General features: G+C 44.2%; 1 protein-coding gene across 2 annotated transcripts in view; it reads right to left on the bottom strand.

Moving 5' to 3' along the window:
* urm1 (ubiquitin related modifier 1) overlaps positions 1 to 21,732 on the bottom strand; it is a 49,160-nt gene that overhangs the window by 16,962 nt on the left and 10,466 nt on the right. For both annotated transcript variants that reach the window (XM_087998289.1, XM_087998288.1), the window contains exon 3: positions 4,269 to 4,350. In XM_087998289.1, coding sequence (XP_087854415.1) covers positions 4,269 to 4,350 — 82 coding nt within the window. The remainder of the gene's footprint in view (positions 1 to 4,268; positions 4,351 to 21,732) is intronic.

The following is a 21,732-nucleotide window of genomic DNA, read 5'->3' as shown; positions in this document are numbered from 1 at the left end:
GTACAAAAGCAAAAACCCTGCAAATGCTGGAAGTCTGAAATAATAAAAACTGCTGCAAATACTCAACAGGTGAAGATCAAAACAGAAGGAACATTTCAGCTGGACGGCCTATCAGTTCTCCTGAAAGGTTTAACTCCTTTTCTGTCTTCACTGGGACTGTCTGACCTCCTGAGTAGCTCTAGCATTCACTGCCTTCACTATCAGTAAAAACAGTCCATCTGGTCATTACCACACTGCTGTTTGGGGGGAGTTTACTGTGTGCAAATTGGCTATAATATTACAATCGTGACTGCACTCCAATAGATCGTTTACTGATTGCACAGCGCTGTGGGGTGTGCTGGGTCTGTGAAAGTGATTATATAAAGACAAGCACTTTCTTTCAAACAGGCACTTTGTGGAAAATGTCACTTGATGGACATCAGGACCAGGAACCCAGGGCGATTGTTCTTGCTGCCTAAGTCGGCCATTGAGGGCAAATGGAGCGTTTCTTAACCGAGATCAGCAGAGGCCAGGGATCAATCCTGGGACCTATGTGACTGTGTGTGTGTGTGTCACACTGAAACCCTGCACCAGTGATTGAAGGATGTTGTTGAAGGAGATGAAGCCAGGGTCTCAGATTAACGGTCGAGCATTTCCTAGCTGCATAGTGAGCGTGCAATATCTTTATTACTTATCATGGCAGAGATGATACCTTTAGGCGACAAGCTGTTGGGAGAATAGAGCTTAAACACTGCAGGTTAAAAGTTCAGTCAAGTCTAATTAGAAAGCACCCATACACAAATAAATATTCAACACAAGAGGGGCCACTAAATGAAACTGAATTTCTAACAAGTCACCACCACCAAATTTAATAACAAATACCCGACTTAAGATACACTGGAAAATAATGAGAACCATTAAATATTCATGGCACACAGCTGCCCCTTGTTGCTCGACCCTAGATACTGCGTGTCACCAGATCTGATGTAACACAAATTGTTTACGACTCCCTCACTAACAGAGACAGCCTCATGTAACACTCCTTTCTCAGAGAGCAGCTCACCAGTGTGTGTTGGCAACCTCGGCCATGGTTAGCAACTTCCAAGGATCATTCACTTACATTAGCCTTTACATTTTTCTGGTTTACCAGATTGTCATCCCCACGGTGGCATATTATTAAAAAACAAGTTCCTGCAAAATAAGGACGGTATGGTATTCCCTTTGGTTGGTTGGTACCGTCGTAGAGACGTACAGCACAGAAACAGACCCCTTGGTCCAACTCGCCCATGCCAACCAGATATCCTCAATTAATCTAGTCCCATTTGCCAGCACTTGGCTCACATCCACTGTCTTTTGGAAGCTAGGATTCCAGGTCTGCGGACAGTGCTACGGTTTGCCAGGCGTCCTGACAGTGATGGGGAATGTGACAATCTTTGCAGTGGATTTCTGGGAATATGCTGAGATGTACAGAGGGTTCCCTGGGAACATAAGCATTTTGACAGTCCTCAGGAGCGCACAGAGGATCCCTCAAAATGAACACTGTCAAAAACATCCCCTGTGCAGAGCACAGCAATGGTGCCAGAATACAAAGAATCAGCATTGCCTAGTGACCTTTTACCCAAAGACCATGAGGGGTTTAGAAAGGAGGACTGCATAACCTAAGCTATGATACCTCTTTATAATTCATTTCTTTTTTCACATGATGAAATAGACAAAAAAAAAAGTTGTTTTCCATTTAAAAGGAATAGTGGGCCAGCAGCATTGTTTAATTTTCAGTTATATTACTTGAAGTATTGGACCAAACGTAGTTGAGCAGCAGCAGAGATTGACACTTAGGACAGGAAGCTATGGCCAACCCTGGGATGGAGGTGCCAGGGTTAGACTGTGGTGGACAACGGAGAAAGTGAGCACTGCAGGTGCTGGAGGTCAGAGTTGAGAGTGCGATGCTGGAAAAGCACAGCAGGTCAGGCAGCATCCGAGAAGCAGGAGAGTAGACGTTTCAGGCATAAACCCTTAATCAGGAATGAGGCTTGTGGGCCGGGGGCTGAGAGATAAATGGGAGGGGTGGGGCTAAGGGAAAGGTAGCTGGGAATGTGATAGGTAGATGAAGGTGGTGGAGAGCAGGGGCGGGGAGGGGAATGTGATAGGTTGGAGAGGAGGATGGAGTGGATAGGTGGCAACCTGATGAAGGAGCAATGCAAGTAAACCTGTTGAACTGCAATCTGGTGTCATGTGATTTATCAACGTTGGGAACATAGCCCCTCTCTGACTGAAAGATTGCACAAGAGCCAGAGAATAACAACGTACGTGACACACAAGCTCCACACAAAGCAACCCTCTGGCATTTAAAACGTCTACACACTCGGCTACCGTGAGGTGGGTGTGAAAATCTAAACCAGGCAGACGGTCGGGAGGGAAGCAGCCAATGTGACACAAGCAAGGCTGTGTGCAGTGACAGGGCACTTGATAAGGAATGATTTGAGGGGGTGGGGTGGGTTTGGGGGCTCAAGAAACTCATGTGGAAGGTTAAAACTAGTCCCAACCTCCCAGACATTCACTGGAAGATAGATGAATGAGAGAAGACCTTATTGAAACATACAAGATTCTTCGGGCATTGACAGGGTAGATCCTGAGGGATTGCTCCCCATTGTGGGAGAGTCTAGGACCAGACGCATCATCTCAGAATAAAAGGTCACCATTCAAGGCAGAGATGAGGATGAATTCCCTCTTTCAGAGGGTTTTTATTCTCTGGAATTCTTTCCTGCAGACGGCTGTCGAGGTTGGGTCATCAAGTACACTCAAGGATGATAATAGACAGCTTGTTAATTGGGAAGGGAATCACAGGTTATGGGGGAAGGGCAGGTGAGTGGAGTTGAGGATCATCAGACCAGCCATAATCTCACTGAACTGTAGAGGAGATGCAAATAGCCTACATCTCTTAGGGTCACAATCCCTGGTGACGATTATCTTTAAGAGGGGATCTTGGTATTAAACATGGAAATAAAAGTAAACCAAGGACATGTACTTATTTAAAAAAATAAAATTCCATGATTGCAGGAATTCTCTGACATCTCTTGCTTGCATCCTTTGCTGCTGTCAAGCAGTAAGCAAGGAACAAACAGTCCCTCACTCAACCGGCCACCCTTCAAGAATAGCGAGCTATTGAACTGTGGGATCATCACATCCAGACTTTCAAACCTCTTCCTCACACATGTCATGGTTGACAGATGTTAGTGTGATTAGTAACTACAGCCCTTACCTACCCTGAACAATACACAATGCCCCTTTTAATGAGAAGTTTCATGTAGACAGAAGCTATATAGAAGATAACATCTGACTGGACCTGGGGATGACTAATGATGTTGCTGATGCCAAAGCGCAGTGTTTGGACACTTATTACTTCAGCTGGGACAGCTGGGAGAAGCAGCTCATAGACTGCTTAGGACAGAGAGATTCGGCTGAAATTTCCAGCTAAGGCGACTCAGCAAATCCACAGGAAACGGTGACTCAGAATATTCCGGAAAACGTGTGAATCACAATGACAACAGTGAGCAGCATCAAGAAACACACACTGATACAACCTGTGAAATACTCTAAACCATAGCTTACAAGGCTGATTGTGGTGCATGCTGTTCTGGCTCATAGCCAACAACTGAATAAAGGCAAAATAGCAGAGTAATGCCAAGGGGAGACAGTGGCATACTGGTAACATCACTGCACCAGTAATCTAAAGGTCCAGGCTATGGATCTAGGATCATGGGTTCAAATCTACCAGGCTGGTAGAATTCAAATTGTATGAATAAATCTGGAATACAAATGGTATTATTTGCTGTAAAAAAATACTATTTGGCTAAGATTGACAGTTAATAGACGCTTTGCCAAACCAGCCATGGTCCAGCCACTTGGCATCAACACTGCCCATCCTACAAATTGGTGTTCCCTTTGAAACATTAGCTTCTTGTGCCCCAGTGCTGATGAATGAAAGAAAGACAAAAAGCTTCAATTAAATATCTCTAGAAATGTTTTGGCTCAATAATGTCCTTCAGGGAGGAAAACTTGCATCCTCACCTGACCTGGCATACACATGACCCCAAATCCACAGCAATAGGGTTCTGCCCTCTATAATGCCAGCAATTTCAAGGGCTATTATTAGGGATGGGAAATTAAATTGTTACCTCAGTCCGTGTGGCTGGGATACTCACTGAGCCACGTTCGGCGTTAAGTGTGCCCAGATATAGATGCCACACAGGGGTGGAACTGTACTTAATGAAATCGGGAGCTGAACTTACACAGAATCACCTTGAATGAAAAGCTCCGGCCGCTCTTTCAGCAAGTTGTTTTTAATCCACATCAGAAGCTGCCGAATATCCCCTAAACAAAACAAAAGCAGGAATTGTAAGATAGCAGTCAATGTAGGGCAAAACTGAGGAGTGAGAAAGTGCTGATTAGAATGGTGCTGGAAAAGCACAGGTCAGGCAGCATCAGAGGAGCAGGAAAATCAATCAAAGCCCAAAACATCGATTCTCCTGCTCCCCAGATTCTGGCTGGCTGGCTGCGCTTTTCCAGCACCACACTAATCTTGACTCTGATCTCCAGCAGCTGCAGTCCTCACTTTCGCCTAGTGAGAAAGTGCTGTCTGGCAGGACAACTCTGAGTGCACATGCCATGAAAACGTGGACCAACCAAGGCCAGGTATGACACACAAACTGGAAGTGTACGATTACGGGGTATCATAAACCAGGTCAAGACTTTTGAATTGAAAAGGAAGCCATGCAAAGATTATTTAAAATAATTTACAGATAATAAAACCTATGCACAAGCCATTGAATCCGGAACCGATTCCCAATCAACCAGGAAGAGGCATCACAGCTGAAAGGAAGTAACAATTAAGAGGATGAAAAGAAAAAAATTATCCAAAGGGGCAGATGGAGAGAGTGTGCAAACATGTTAAAAGAGAAGCATATTTATTGATGGGAATAAGAAACAGACACTCAACCTCAAACAGTTGACAGAAATCACTGCTGAATGTCATTGTCAGACTCATGGAATATTCAAATAATTGCACTCCATTTTCCTCTCAGCTCTTATTTGAACGTTCATCGGGGAAATCTCAGCATAGGGATTGGGGAATGAGACTTATACAAGTCCAATTAAACATCACGTGAATAATATACAAGGAAAACTCAAAGCACTTCAATTTTAGAATATCACAAAGACAGATTAAGCTATAAATAAAAAAGAAATCACTGCAGTAAGTCAAGCTCACTGTTAGTTCTTTGATCAGTCACGTTAGCTTGATAGATGAACAGTTTCAGCTTTTTACCGACAGTGGGGACTGTGTGGTGCAATATGAATTAATGATGCTCACATCAGTGCCACATGTCAGACCAAACCTACACTGTACACAGGATCATTCCGGTAACTGATTTAATGTCACTGCAGTGAAAATGCACAGGCAGCCCTTTATGTTTTAATGTTCTAGACTTCCAATTGATGAATCTAAATGCTTTCTTCCAAAATGTATTGCCCTATTGCTCTGCATTAAATACAGTGACCATTATTGACACAACTGTACCTGTCACCTCTTCCTCAGCTCTGTCGCTGGATACTGGGCTCTGTACAGTTGTTGAGCTAGGTTGTGGTAATGTCAATGGACTAGAATCCAGAGAACCAGGCTAAACCTCTGGGCTCAAATTCCATCATGGCAAAATTTAAAACAAATCAATTTTAAATATAAAGCCAATCAGTTGCTGCAAGATCCCATGTGGTTCACTAATGCCTCTTTAGGGAGGGCTATGTGGCATCCTGATTTGATCTGGTCTAGTCTATGTGCAACTCCACACCCATGGCAGTGTGGTTGGAAATGCCCATACATACCATTCAGTTCAAGGGCAAATGGGGAAGGTAATAAATACTGGCCTTACCAATGACACACCACATCTCATAAGAGAATAAAGAAATTACAAAGTATTTACAAAATAGATATAGATTAGTGATTTCCATGTTTAGGCATCATACAAGTGTCATCTCATCCTTTTCCTTCTAACTTGGTTACATTAGAATCTTCCATTCTTTCTAAATTTGCCTAGTTAGTAACTTGCATTTAACTAGTACCTTTAACACAGTAAAACAACCCAATATTCCACCTGAGCTGTTTAATGAAATATTAGGGGAGATGCAAAAGCTTCAATCCAAGCTGTTGGTTTGAGAAGCACCTTCAAAAGTGGAAAGGAATGGCAAGGTAAGATGGTGTGAGAGAGACAGTGAGTGGGGGGTGGGGGAGATAGAGAGAGCGCGAGAGGAGGAAGAGGGGCGGGGGGGAGAGAGAGAGAGAGGAGGAAGAGGGGCAGGGGGAGAGAGGGAGGGGGAGGGGGACGGCTAGAGAGAGAGAGAGGGAGAGGGGGAGGGCGAGAGACAGAGAGAGCAGGAGAGCGCAGGATTTTTAATGTTGCAGATAGAGACCTCAGAGGCTTGCTGGATTGGATAGAATTGCAGAGAAAGAAAGGGAAAAAGGTGTGAATTTTAAAATTGAGGCATTGTTTAACCAAGAGCTAATGGAGGTCAGTGAGCTCAGTGTTAATAGATGAACAAGACTTGGTGAAAGTTAAGACACAGGTCTCAGAATTTTGGAAGATCTCAAGTCAAACCTTTCCAGAATGTGATCAGTGGGTAATTCAACATTTCCAGCTGCTATAGGGTATAGTCCAGTGATCTCACTTTCAGGGAGTATCCACTCCTAACATGCTATGGGAGGATTTACGCTGAGGAATAAGCACTTGATGGAGGACTACCATACGGCAGCTTAGATACCAAGCATGTCCTTGACAGACCCAGCGAATTCAGCCACACAACCCAAGTTCAAGTTGTCACTGGTGGCAGCTGGGGTTCAAGCAGTGACCTCAACATCCTAGCTCAGCAGGGAGTGATAGCTCTGGGCCTGGTCTCACATTTACTCTCAGAGATAAAGAACAGTGTACAGTGAGAGTATGACAGTGTGTGCAAGAAGGACAATACCCTGACCAGAGCCTACGACCTTAAATAGTAGGAATAAAAATGAAAAACTAAAAGTGAGCTTCTTTTAGAACGTCACTTTGCTGAAGTATTCTGCACCTTTCAGTTCAGTTTCAGTGAGAGCAGCTCAGAGACATGAATGGCATATATTCAGAGAGCTTTTACTGTTATGGATTCATTACTGTATATCTATACTTTTAGAAGCAGACCACAGCTGCGGTCGTTGGGTTTGGAGGTGTATACTTTCAACGTGCATCTCTGCAAATAAAAGCTGTGAAGGTGTGTAAAGACTGGACTTTAGTTGTAAACATCTCTGCTTGGCTTGAGGGAGCAGAACAAGGAGGACTGGTGCTTTGGATGTTACCTTGGTTGCAGTCTGATTGGATACACTGCACTGACAGGCATCTGAAATCTTGTACCTTTTAACTTGCTTGCCCTTTGAAAAACAAAAACTGCTGTCAAGATGTCTGCAACGCTGAAACGTTCGCCCATATCGAGTCACCCTGTTTTAACTGGCCATCACTACGGACTCAAAGAGTTGACCAAGGTTAAAGAAATACTTTCAACAAGTTCTTTTATTTAGTTTCAAAAACAGTGACTTCAGTCTGTCAGTGTAAAGCAAAGTCCAAGCACTGAGCAATGTATTAACACAGCTCTCCGTTGTTGCCAGGGCCATCCGTTGGTGTGTGTGTGTGGGGGGGGGGGGGGGGGGTTCACGCCAGTTCCATCCAGTTTCAAACTGCAAACACAAAGACAACAGAAGTCACCCACCCAGCATCCGAAACTACCTCCCTGAACTTCCAACCATTCCACCTTCTGCTCCCTCAGACCGACAGTGGTCTTGCTGGGTTCTTTCTCTGCCACAAAAACAAAGAGAAGATGAGTCATTTATCAGAGACTCTCCCTAAAGGCTTGGGTCATCTGGGCTGTCCTATGGCTTCAGACTCCCGACCCCAGTGCATTCCAGTCCCGCATCACCTTTTGTGGCCTGGTTGCTATGGAGAAGCAGCCCATTTGTTGCCAGGACGGGGGGTTTAGCGTTATTGTTCTGAAGGATGGGGATGCTCACTGTAAAACCTGTCAGAACCTGCACCATGTGAAGATATACAAAACGTATCGAGGAGGATAAAAGACAGGGAAGCAAAACTTCAATAATTATATTCTCATTTCTCACTCCAGAACAAGTACTTGGTTAATAAAAAGGTGAAGTTAAAATGGGCACCATCTTCTTAAAAACGTTTGGCAAATGAGTCCTTGTCCCTTTATTGTTTGTTTTTAAAATTCTCGTCTTCTTAAGTTGCAACTCCATAGTGCCAGTTTCCTCCAATACAATGTCACACTGATCATACAGGTGTGTCATGGTAGACCAGTAACCAGCTGCCACCGGCTACGGAGATTTGCAGGTTCTACCCGATAACTCTGCTCCAGAATGTAATCACTGATTTTGACTCTTACTGTTCATGGCTGGCCACACAGCAGGGAGGTTCAAGGTTCAATGAGCATGTGCATTGTAGCTGGGAGGCAGGTGGGTGGGAATACACACACCTCCAAAGCACATAGTATCCTGACTTGGAAATATGCAATTGCTCCTTTGTGATTGCTTGATTGAAATCCCAGAGACAGAACAACTGCAGATGCTGGAATCCAAAAGCAGACAGACAGGAGGCTGGAAGAACACAGCAAGCCAGGCAGCATCGGGGGGTGGAGAATAGACAATAGGTGGAGTAGGCCATTCTGCCCGTCGAGACAGCACCACCACACTTCTCACCTCCTAATGCTGCCTGGCTTGCTGTGTTCTTGTTTCTGATCGAAATTCCAGAGCACCCTACTTTACAGTACCTTCATCGTCTGAACTGCAGCAACTCAGGATGGCTGCTCACCCCCACCTTCACGAAGGCAATTCGGGACATTGGGGTAAATGTTGGCCTTGCCAGTGATGTACACATCCTGAGAATGAACGTGACAAACCAAACGAGGCACTCCCCGGAGATCTCGGAGATGGTCAACTGGGGAGCTTCCTTCTTTGGAATCGTGATGTCTTTTAATATGTGCATTCATCAGCCATCGGCAATATCATGCTCAACTGTGACGCACCACCGAGTTCAACAGCCACAGCTCAAGAATTCTTACTTTCACCCACCACCCCTTACCAAAACTTTTTCAGGTCTCAATCCTTTACAATCTACTCCCTGACTAAATCCTCGCTCATCTGGTTGAAGATCTGTTCATGGGACTGGGTGTTAAATATTATTTTGATCATCGCTTCTCTGAAGCTTCCTGGGATAATAGTTACGTGAAGAGGATGACGTCAATGTAAGTTGTTGTTGCATGCTCACAGCCACTTGGAGAACTGCCAGTACTTTCACTGGAGCAAGGAGAAAACTCCAACAATCCACAGGTCAACCGGCAGGTCGGGAAGTGGCAATCGCTCAGCAGTGCATGTTCAACCCAGCCCCTTGGTACCAGTTGAACAGAAAACAGTGGGCACCCTTGTCACAACAAAAGTAACATTGAAATGTATTTCAATAGCTGTCAGTTTGCCAACTGCGTCAGTCCCAAGGCACAATGTGAATGAAGTTAGGACCACAAACAAAGGCAGGCATCGGCCAAGAGATGGAATTCACAAAATAGGAATCATTAAAAGGCAAGTGCACCACTAAAAGGGTTACTTTGATAAGGTGGGCCGAATGGCCTGACTATGTACTAAAACTACTTCTTAGTCACAGATCTGAATAGTTCAATCGTGTTAAATTCTCTGTACTACTTGCCTTTGATTAATATAAATATCCTGTCCCAGTCAATTGGAATGAACAATATCCAAGGCTAGAAGTTCCTCACCCTTTGAATAATGTTTCACCCTGTTGATTTGAGTAGGTGGTAATTAGTCCATTAATATACAAGCACCCTCATCTCCTGTTCAAAAAATGGATAAAGTTAGTCATAGTCATACAGCACGGAAACAGACCCTTCGGTCCAACTAGCCCACACCGACCATAATCCCAAACTAAACTAGTCCCAGCTGCCTGCTCCTGGCCCACATCCCTCCAAACATTTCTTATTCATGTACTTATCTCAATGCCTTTTAAAGTTTGTAACTGTATCGCATCCACCTCTTCCTCTGGAAGTTCATTCCACACATGAACCTCTCCATATAAACAAATTGTCCTCATGTTGTCTTAAAAATTTTTTGATAAATATTTTTATTTAAAAAAAGATCTTAAGTTTTTTACAAAATTACAAAACCAGTACAAAATAGTATGTCCTCATTTCTTTTTAAAATCTTTCTCCTCTCACCTTAAATATATTCCCCCAGTCTTGAAACCTCTCACCCTAGGTAAAAGACATCTTACCTATACTTATGATTTTATACACCTCTACGAGGTCACCTCTTAACCTCCCACAATTCAGTGAAATAAGTCCCAGCCTCTCCTATAACTCAAACCCTGCATTCCCAACAACATCCTGGCAGAGCTCTTCTGAATCCTCTCCAGCTTAGTAATATCGTCTCTGTACACTTCCTGGGGCTGAAGGGATCAAAGGGTATGGGCAGAAAGCAGTTCAGGCTCAAATGGTCTATTCCTGCTCCAACCAGAACTGGTCATGTTTCTATGCAAATTCTAACTGGCCCAACTACATGCAACACGATGTTAAATGAATCCCAAACCAAGATGGTGCAGCATTACCGAGATGCAGGTTATTTTATTTATGGGTCGTTTATTTACAGAATGCAGCGTTACAGATGTCTGCCTCCTATCTACTACCACCCAGTGTTCCAGCAGCCTTCCTTTGTAGCCTTTTGAACAGGCTGAAAATGAATAGAACAAAACCAAACACTTGGACAGAAATGGTGGATACAGGCACAATTACAATGTTTAAAAGGCATTTGGATAAGTACATGAATAGGAAAGGTTTGGAAGGATATGGGCCAGGAGCAGGCAGCTGGGACTAGTTTAGTTTGGGATTACGGTTGGCATGGGCTGGTTGGACCGAAGAGTCTGTTTTCGTGCTGTATGACTCTATAAACGAAGCCAGTTAGCACATCCGGCATCTGCTGCACTCACCAGTAATTTCTCTTCATTAATAAATGTGCTTAACATTTTCTAATCAACCTGTTTGGAGATGTTTGGAGCAAGTGGGATCAAACGCAGCTCCCAGCTCAGAGATAGGGACACTATGATTGCGCCGTAAGAGCCCTTTTCTGGCTCAGATATACACCGACTTTGTTCTGATCAACATTAGGGCACACTTCTACAGCAGGTGGGAAGTGAACCGTGGTCCCCTGGCTCAGAGTTAGGGACACTACCACTACATCACAAGAGCCCTGAAAGCAGATTAAAGGGTAATTTACTTTAATTCTGGAACTTCTTACGATTAGATTAGATTCCCTACAATGTGGAAACAGGTCCTTCGGCCCAACCAGTCCACACTGACCCTCCGAAGAGTAACCCACCCTGACCCATTCTCCTCTGACTAATGCACCTAACATTATGGGTAATTTAGCATGGCCAATTCACCTGACCTGCACATCTTTGGACTGGGGGAGGAAACCGGAGCACCCGGAGGAAACCCACACAGACAGTCACCCGAGGCTGGAATTGGACCTGGGACCCTGGTGCTGTGATGTTTGCATCATTTCTCATCAACATTCCCAAAATTGTAATGACACACATTTGCAGTAGGTGGGACTTGAACCCAGCCCTTCTGGCTCAGAGTTAGGGGCACTACCACAGCCCCACTAGGCTCCTGGCTCAGAGGTATGGGTATTTACTCATGCTCCTCACCTATGCATCTTTAATCTTAGTGTTCTCACTGGTAGCTGGAAAGAGGGGTATGGGAGAAACAGTAAAACAATCGAGTCCTTCCTTCTAAATCTGTGTTTGGGGTGGGAGGTGAAGAGAGGGTGGAATTAAGATTGGTGGGCATTTAGCACCTCTAATAGATCCGAGGAAAAACATCCCGCATGAGAGAGGTGTAGGACTTTGAGAAGAGGCACACCAATTATATCATTTATAAAAGAGGGAAAAACAAAGTGGTAGAAAAGCCAGGAAAACAAACCACATACAACACTGAATCATACAGCACTGAAATAGACCCTTCGGCTCAACATGCCCTTGCTGATCTGGTTTCCTAAACTGAACTAGTCCCATGTGCCTGCATTTAACCCATATCCCTCGAATTCTTCCCCATCCATGGAGATGTCCAAATGATATTATCACACTCACCTCCACCACTTCCTCTGGCAGCTCATTCCATACACGCATAACCCTCTGCGTGAAAAAGTTGCCCCTCAGGTCCCTTTTAAATCTTTCCCCTCTCACCTTGAACCTATGCCCTCGAAGTTTGGCCTCCCCCACCCCAAGGAAAAGACATTGGCTTGTCACCTTATCCAAGCCCCTCATGATTTTATAAACCTCAGTAAACCTGAGCTTACCCCTCAGCCTCCTAAGCTCCAGGGGAAAAAGTCCCAGCTTATCAGAATTGCCTAATAACTGCCGCCTCGGGCAACTGTCTGTGTGGAGTTTGCACATTCTCCCCGTGTCTGCTTGCTCCAGTTTCCTCCCACAGTCTAAAGATGTGCAGGTTCAGTGATTTGGCCATGCTAAATTGCCCGTAGTGTTAGGTGTAGGGGGATGGGTGGGTTGCTCTTCAGAGGGTCAGTGTGGACTTGTTGGGCCCATGTGCCTACATTTAACTCAAACCCTCCAGTCTTGGTAACATGCTCATAGATCTTTTCTACACCATTTCCAGTATAGTAACATTCTTCCTATAGCAGAGTGACCAGTTCTCCAAATGTGGCCTTACCAATGTCTTGTACAACGTAACATGGCATTCCAACTCCTCTACTTGATGCTGACCAGTGGAGGCAAGTGTGTCAAACGCCTTCTTCACTATGCTATCTATCTGTGAGTCCACTTTCAAGGAACAATGAACCTGAACGCCTAGGTCTCTTTGTTCAATCCCCAGTACCACTCCCCAGTACCGTACTGTTAACTTTGTAAGTCCTCCCCGATTAATCTTACCAAAATGCAACATCACACAATAGTAATCATTTTCCAATGAGAGTTTTAAATGGGGAAATCTTTCACAATCTTGAGGGGAATACATTCTTCATGAAGGAGTTGGGCGGGTGGAGGGGGTTACAAGAGAAATAAAGTACACCATACCATGTAGAAACAGAAGTAGGCCATTCAGCCCATCAAGTTTGCTCTGCCATTTAATGAGATCACAGCTGATCTTCACTCTACTTTCCTGCCTTTTCCCCATAACCTTTGATTCCCTTCTTGATTAAAAATCCCTCTATTTCAGCGTTGAATACATTTAATGACCCAGCTTTGACAGCCCTCCGTGGTAAAGAATTACACAGACTCACTACCCTCAGAGGAAATTCCTCCTCACTTCCATCTTAAATACAGAATATCATACTCTCTGATCCTAGATTTCCCCACAAGGGAAACAACCACTTCCCGTCCATCTTGACTTTAAGAATCTGTGTTTCTGTATCTCCCCTCTCATGCATCTAAATTATGAGTATAGACCCAACCTCTCCTCAAAAAGTGAGCCTTCTCTGGATTGCCTCTAATGCCAAAATATTTTCCCTTAGATAAAGGGCCCAAAACAGTTCATTGTATTCCAGCTGTGCTCTGCCCAGTGCCTTGTGGTTTTAGTTGTTTTAAATCATAGAGCCATAGAGATGTACAACATGGAAACAGACCCTTCGGTCCAACCCGTCCATGCCGACCAGAAATCCCAACCCAATCTTGTCCCACCTGCCAACACCTGGTCCATATCCCTCCAAACCCTTCCTATTCATATACCCATCCAAATGCCTCTTAAATGTTGCAATGGAACCAGCCTTCATCACTTCCTCTGGCAGCTCATTCCATACACGTACCACCAATACAGACATGTGATGACACAGCCATGAGGCAGGTTGGACTTGAATCCAGACCGACTGGTCCACAGATAGGGACACTACCATTGCAACACAAGACCCTCTAATATAATTTTAATAAGTCCTTCCTATTTATATAATCCAACTGCCTTTCCTTTTACGTGCTGAACTTGGATACCAGCACTTTGTGATTGGTGCACAATAGTCCCTATACTTTATGTCACAGGTAGACAGGGTGGTTAAGGCGGCATTTAGCACATTTGCCTTCATTGTTCAGACCTGAGTCAAAGAGTTGGGACGTCACGTTGAGGTTGTACAGGACGTGACTGAGGCCATTTGTGGAGGACTGAGTCCAGTTCTGGTCGCCCTGCTATACGAAGAATATTAATAAACTGGAGAGGGTTTAACAAAAGATTTACCAGGATGATTGCTGGGAATGGAGGGTTTGAGTTACAAGGAGCAGCTGGGTAGGCCGGGACTGTTTTTTTCTGCTCACTGGAGTGTAGGAAGTTGAGGGGTGATCTTATAGAGGCTTATAAAATCATGAGGGGTATCGATAAGGTGAATGGCAAAGGTCTTTTCCCCAAGGTGAGGAATTCAAGACTATGGGGCATATTTTTAACGAGAGACAAGGTAGATTTAAAAACGATAGGAGGTACAATTTTTGTTTTCTTTACACAGAGAGGGGTTCACATGTGGAATGAACTTCTAAAGGAAATGGTGGGTGCAGCTACAGATACAATGTTTAAAAGACATTGGGATAAGTACGTAATAAGAAATGTTTGGAGAGATATAGGCCAAGTGCAGGCAGGTGGGACTAGTTTAGATTGAGATTATGGGTGGCATGGATCGGTTTGACCGAAGGGTCTATTCCTGCTGCGTATGACTCAATGACTCAAGAAAAAAGAAACGAAAGAATGGCGATGCTGGAAATCAGAAACAAAAAAAAAACAGAAATTGCTGGAAAAACTCAGGAGATCTGACAGCATCTGTGGGGAGAAAGCAGAGTTAACATGGATGAAACTTGAGTTGGAATCCACGTGGGGTGAACTGGAGCCTGAGGCATTCACTGTGGAATGTGATGTGCCCATGGAAATGAGTTTTGGCGATTTTTGGAAGGATCCCTGGATCTGAAACGTTAACTCTGATTTCTCTCCACAGATGCGGCCAGACCTGCTGAGCTTTTCCAGCAAGCGTTGTCGTTTTTGCCCCAAATCCCTTAGCTTGATACCTTTCTGCAGTGTTCCCCACTTACATAATATTCAGCTCCTCGACCTTTCCTGCCAAAGTGCATAACCTCACAATTTCTGACAGTATATTCCATCTGCTAGATTTTTGGCCAATCACTCTTGTTGACTTCCTTTTGCACGTTTGCTTTTCCTGTCTTCCTCACCACTTGCCTTCTCACCTGTTTTTGTGCCGTCCACAAACATTCACGTTGCTCAACCAAGTCATTAATATGTTGTAAACAATTGCGACCCCAGTACCAATCCTTGAGGCACTCCATCAGTCACATCCTTAAAATGTCCCCTTGATATCAACCCTCCGCCTTCAATTAGTGGAAAACATTAACATGACGGATATGGGCCAAATGGGACTAGATTTATTTAGGATATCTGGTCAGCATGGGCCAGGTGGACCGAAGGGTCTGTTTCCGTGCTGCACATCTGTGACTCTACGACAGAAACAACAGGTTCTCAGCAATACGACACTGACCGACTCCAGCTTCATTTTGGTACAATTTCTTGTTTAACAGACATTGTAAAACTTTTTAAAAAGTGTTTACTGTGGTTGGTGTACCTTTAAGAGAATGCAGCTATTGTTGATCACTGAATGTAACATGGCTAGGGGCTGGCCATGGTGGCGACTGTCACACTCTGAGCATGTTGGCAAATAAACTGGCTTGTACAGCAAATGCCCCCAGATGGTATTCTCCCAGTGAACACAATGGCAATGCACATAAGCCCGCCCGCCTGGCACACGAGCCCTCAAGTAGCCTTTGTTTTCATGTAAATGTGAAATAATGGCTTCCTTTTGTCCCTTGTTCACCCGCTCTCAAATATAAAATTCAACCTAACCTCTATAGAAGAGCCAGTGCTCTGTGCTCACATAGCCAATCAAAACTCAACTTTAGGCACAAGTTGACAGACACAAGAAAAATAAACTGTTGATGACTATACAATAGAATAAACAAACTGAGCATGTGATCTCTCCATCGGGCCAAAGAAAATGCTCCGTTTATTCCAAATCTGTTACTCCTCCAAAAAGGTTAAATTTTGCTACTTTTCTAAATAATAAATTTACCATTGCTTTCTCCCCCTGCAAGTTTCAGCTCATCATTTATTCCTAAGATCTGTACCTAGGTATCTTTGTATTGACGACTCGTGGGTACATGAGACAATGAAGCTAATTCTGATTCTTCTGGAAGTGCTGCCTTCTTTATGCTAGGGTACCGTCCCAAGGACGTCAAGAATCTTCACCAAGGATGATCAAGGTCAGATTTCGGGAATTTCTCATTCGCACTAATCTTGGGCAAAGATCTTGGAAGCAACAGAGCACGTGGAACTGACTAAATGGATGGGGTGATCTGTAAAAACTGAAAGAACTGCGGATGCTGTAAAATCAGGAACAAAAACAGAAGTTGCTGGAAAAGCTCAGCAGGTCTGGCAGCATCTGTGGAGAGAAATCAGAGTTAACCTTTCGGGCCCTTCTTCAGAACAGGGGTGATTTGTAAAGTCTGGCGAATTCTGATCTCACTTGCGGGATTCTCTGTGCCTGATTCACCTGCTCCTTCTCATTTCTGCTGGCTCCCAGCATTAGCTCCCACCTCCAGCAGTGGAATTCAAGCTTTTGTTGTTATCTTCAGGTCCCTGTAAAGGGCTGCATCAGCTGGCTGAGGAGGCTGGAACATAAAGACACAGCACAAGTGGACAATCATTTAAGATCGGGTTAAGGAGACATTTCTTCACCCAGTGGGCTGAGAATCACTGGAATTCTCAGCCCCAGGAGGTGGTGAATGCTCCATTGTGGAGTATATTTAACGCAAAATAAATGGGTTTAGGGAGCCAAGGGAAATGAGAAGTGAGGGAGGTGGTAGTCTTTCTCTGCCCCTACTTTTAATGTTCTGATAATTATGAACGCGCCTTAAATAAAACCAAAGCTTCCTTGCCAATTCCCTGTGTTTGTCCTTGCAAAATACCTTCAAAATATTTGAGCGCGATACTGGAATGACTACTCTTGACAAAGGGCAACCGGTCACAAGGTGCTATAATTGAGGGACTAAGCGACACAGATGAAAGATATACATCAAAACATCATGGAGAGAGACAGGGCTGGAGAGAAACACCACAGCATTGTCTCCTGCGTTCAGTAACTCCTCACAAAAATGGCCACTATGCTTTGGTCTCCACGCTAAGCTTGTGCAGAGACAATGTTAGCAGCAGCAGTAACTTTCTTTCCATTTCCAATATGAAGCAAGGAATTATACTGACCCAGGGTCCCACAAGGATTTTACTTACCCTGGGCAGGTTCAATGTGTTCTCGGGCACTGTGGTTAGGGGGAAAACAGAGCAAAACAAAATAGAAGAGGAAAAAATGGCACACATTAGATCGCTGTTTAATCACTGTTTTCCTCAGGGCGCATATATTGCCATTACACCCTCAGATACTGTCCACTCAGAAGCTTCATTAGAATTCGCATGGTTTCTGCTGAGGTGAAGCTCCGTTTCATTAGGGCTAGACTCAACGGCCATAAAATAAAATGCGGCATTAGACCGTTTTAAATGGATCTTTAGACAGAGAGTCACAGCCCATCTCCCTGTCATCTCTTTCAAAAGTACGATTGATGAGTCAAGGTCAAGAGGTTATAGACACACTGGCTCCCGTGTCAAAGCACTGCCAATGGGTTGGTGGACTTTGTGTGCTGCAGACAATTGCTTTTGCATATTTACACATTTATACAAAATTTTAAAAAGCACACAGAAACGGAGTGTGACAGCGCAATTGCAAGGACAGAATTATATATGCTGCATGCACAGTTTTTCATTAGTGTGATATACAACCTCCAATGGACAAGTTTCTATGACAGGTTACGGACAAAGAAACTACTCAGATAAGGAAAAGCCAGCCTTGTTTTTACTCAAAGTTTCACAAGCAATTTACTGACCTAAAATTAATTTCAGTTTAATCTGCAAACAGCTAAAATAACCTGGATTTCAATTTATGTTTTGCCTTATGTGAAACAAGGAAGATTAGCAATTAAGCCTCAGAGATCCCGAATCACCCCTGGTCTGTGTATGTTACATACACATATGTAACATAGACTATTTTGCCTCCGATTAGTTGACCCATGCACCATTTTTATCAGCGTGCCAGAGGCAGTATTAGCTTCTACAGTAAACCAGAACAAAGCGGGGGATATGCCTCTGGCACCGTTAGACTCTCTCAGCAGGCGTTTCTCTTTTCGCTCCTTGCAATTTTCTCCGGTCATTCTGCACTGTTGGGTGTCCAGACCTTCCACAGATAACAGAGCAGGCCCTGCCTCAAAAAAAGTCTAAAGCAGTGATCCACACACAACGATGTCAAAAATCACAGATCACTTGATCCAGTCCATCTGTGTTTCCCACATCACAACAGTAACTACCGATAAATTAAAGTTATTTTGTTGGCTGTAAAGCACTTGGGGATGGTCCCTGGATCACAAGAGGCGCTGTGTAAATGTAAGTCCTTAAATTTTCTGGGAGCAAGAGAAAAAGCAGGTGTTAACTCATTGAGTGTCATTGATGACAAAAACTGAACAGCTGCAGCATGGCATGATTGTGCAAGTGGCTCTTCCAATTGTACAAGAGCTGCAAACTTGCTACTGGTGAACAGTGCCTGGGACTCGACACTCTGGGAGTAAGCTAGCCACACTTGTTAAGGACAGTCACCTAGATGAACACACTTTAAGAATGAACCACCTGCTCATTCATCTCACTGTTGCAAGTTGGCTAACTCTTAAGTTTGGAGGGTAGATAGTGCGACTGTGCTTGGAGAGGAGAAGGTGAAGAGGAGATCTGATCAGAGGGGGCTCATGAACAGAGTAGATGAAAAGTCGTTCTCTCTAATCAAAATGAGGGGGCACGGACTTAAAGTGATTCACGAAAACTGCAAAATGAGAGATGACAAAACAAAAATCTTTTCACACAATGAGTTGTGTGGGCCTGGAAATGGGGTGGAAACAGGTTTAATCGAGACATTCAAGAGAGCTCTGGTCCTGTTTAAATTATGTGCAAGGACGTTAAGGAAAAAAATGTGATGCTCATGGGTGCACAGACAATGCACTGAGTGGCCTCCTGAACTGTAACACCGCTGAGATTCTCTTCCACCCCCATTACACTTCAAAACAAAAGGCAATTGGTGACTAAAGTGCCTCGAACTCTCCCGAGAGTGCAAAAGGTGCCGTACAAATGCAAGTTGCTGCTACCTTTGACAGAAATCTGGCCTTACAAATGGCCAGCCTCAGCAAACTCGACATTTATTCTCACATTTCACAAACTGAATGCAAGAAAGCCAACAGCACAGCACTTAACCCAATATAAAAACAGCCCAAATCAGCCACCACCCTCACCCCCCACCGGCCCACCCCCTACCCCCACTAAAGTCTAAGCTGCGGGATCTGTAACTACATTTACAAGTGAATAGCGCGTAACAAAGCCCCAGCTTGTGTAAAGAATGAGGCAGAAGATGGATTTTCACAGATGTTGCACAGAGTCACCGTTCATTGTTTAATTAGGCAGAAACTTGCCTTTTTAAAATGTGATTTGCACAGAGGTGCAGGCCGTTTAAACTTTGTTCAGAGTTCAGCAAACAGGACTCTTCAAACTAACACAGAATGACCAGCTGGTAATGAGCAGCGTGTGAACTGAATATTAAACACAACAGCATCTCCCACACCTCACTGGGACATGACTGGGTCACTTTATTTTAAAAGGGACAGGATTTTCTTTTAAACAAAGTAAACACTCTCGGATTATACAACACCAAGGTAACTGCGCTGAAGATTAATTTTAAAAAAACTTCTTTATGAGGACGGAGCCAGGAATGAGGTATTTTGGTTACCCAGAGAAGCTGGGGTTGCTGTCACTGTGAGCAGAGAATGAACAGGAGAAAGTTGATTTCACAAAACAGGTCTGGTTTTGAAAACAAAAACTTAAAAAGGACTTACAAAATAGGAACTGGGAAAGGTCAATCGGCCCATTGAAGCTGTTCTGCCATTTAAGATTTTCAGTTTAACAATCTCCCTGCCTACACTTTAAATCCTTTGATTTTCTCATGAGGGAAGGATGCATTTATGTAGCATTTTTTTTTACAATGACTGATGTCTCAAAGTGCTTTAAAGACCAAGTAGTATTTATTGCATTGTCACTGTAGCAATGCAGGATGCATGGGAGCCATTGCACAGCATGCAGGTACTGACAGTACTGTGATCACACCCAGTCAGCCCCCCACAATTTGTAACCAGGCCACAGGAAACGGATAAGGAGCAAGGCCTACTCTTCCACAGATAGGTGCAAACATGGCAGACTGAACGGCAGATGATTCTGACATCGCTGTCCTCAAAAGCAGCATGTTCTTCAATTTACAACGAGCAGTCCCCCAGATGTGTCAGTAAAGGCAATGAGAGCAGTCCTTCAGCCTAATGCAGCCAACATACTTCAGTAACAATGGAAAATACTCCTGCGTGTTTAAAACTGGATGCTGCTGATGAGCTTTGCAAGGTTGGTGATCATGCGGTTAAACCGCAATCACAAAAACAGAAGGCACTGGAAAAGCTCAGCAGGTCTGGGGAGAGAGAAATCAGAGTTAACATTTCAGGTCCAGTAACCCTTCCTCAGGGCTTTGCATTCATAGTTCCTTCGGTTAAAACTCAGCAAGTGGAGTGCCCTTACCGGACAGTCAGTTGGCCAAGCACCAATGCTGGGCACAAAGCACACGTAACTCCCTTCCTGTGGAACCAGCATCTGACCTGCGGCAGGTGGAACCAGATGAACATTCAAAAGGGGACACATTTGCAAAGTTCTGGTGGAAGTGCAGGGTGGTGGGGCTAACGGGGCAGCTCTTTCAAAAGGGCCAGCACAGGAACGATGGACATAACAGCCTCTTCCTGAGCCCTCTCATTTTAAAGATAAACATTCATTGCAGTTCAACTGTCAGAAATATTTACAGATAATGGGGAAAACCACATACTGCACAATGGAACTACATTTATTTAGGATATCCAGTCAGCTCGGATGAGTTGGACTGAAGGGTATGTTTCCGTGCTGTACATCTCTATGATTCTAAGCAAATGGACAAGTGAAAAGTCATCATTCTCTGAAAGCTACCGCAACCCATCAGTCTCCATTCAGAATCAGCCTTTTCTGAACCTTTCTTGCAGGAACCACCTTGGAGGGTGGTTCTATAAAAGGGGCAGGAAAGGTTAACCACAACACTGTTATCACAACTGAACGTCACAATTGTGTTTCAGACCCCAGACTATATGAAGCCAATTCCTCCGAGAGAAGGGGACAAAAGAAGCCAGTATGGTTTGCAAAAGAAATTGTACACTTTGAAGTCAAGGTAGATCAATATTTGAAACTAATTTACCGAACAGCTGGAGATGCAGAGCTATTTCAGGCTGGCAGCTGCTGCAAACTATAGGGAATCCTGCGATCCTTGCCAAATTTGCTTAGTGGGTTCCCAATTCTGCCCACCATCTCGGTCTTTGAACACGATTCTCTCCTACTTCCCGCATTGAGTTTTGTTAAAAAATTCATTGGCTTTGAGAAGACGGGGTGAGCTGCCTTCTTGAATCGCTGCAGTCCACTTGC

This window comes from Chiloscyllium plagiosum, unplaced genomic scaffold (genome assembly GCF_037043375.1).
Source record: "Chiloscyllium plagiosum isolate Xiang-an unplaced genomic scaffold, Cpla_swu_hap1 HiC_scaffold_21, whole genome shotgun sequence".
NCBI classification, from domain to species: Eukaryota; Metazoa; Chordata; class Chondrichthyes; order Orectolobiformes; family Hemiscylliidae; genus Chiloscyllium; species Chiloscyllium plagiosum.
Note: the sequence above shows the minus strand (reverse complement) of the source record. Positions and strands in the feature narration are given on the sequence as shown.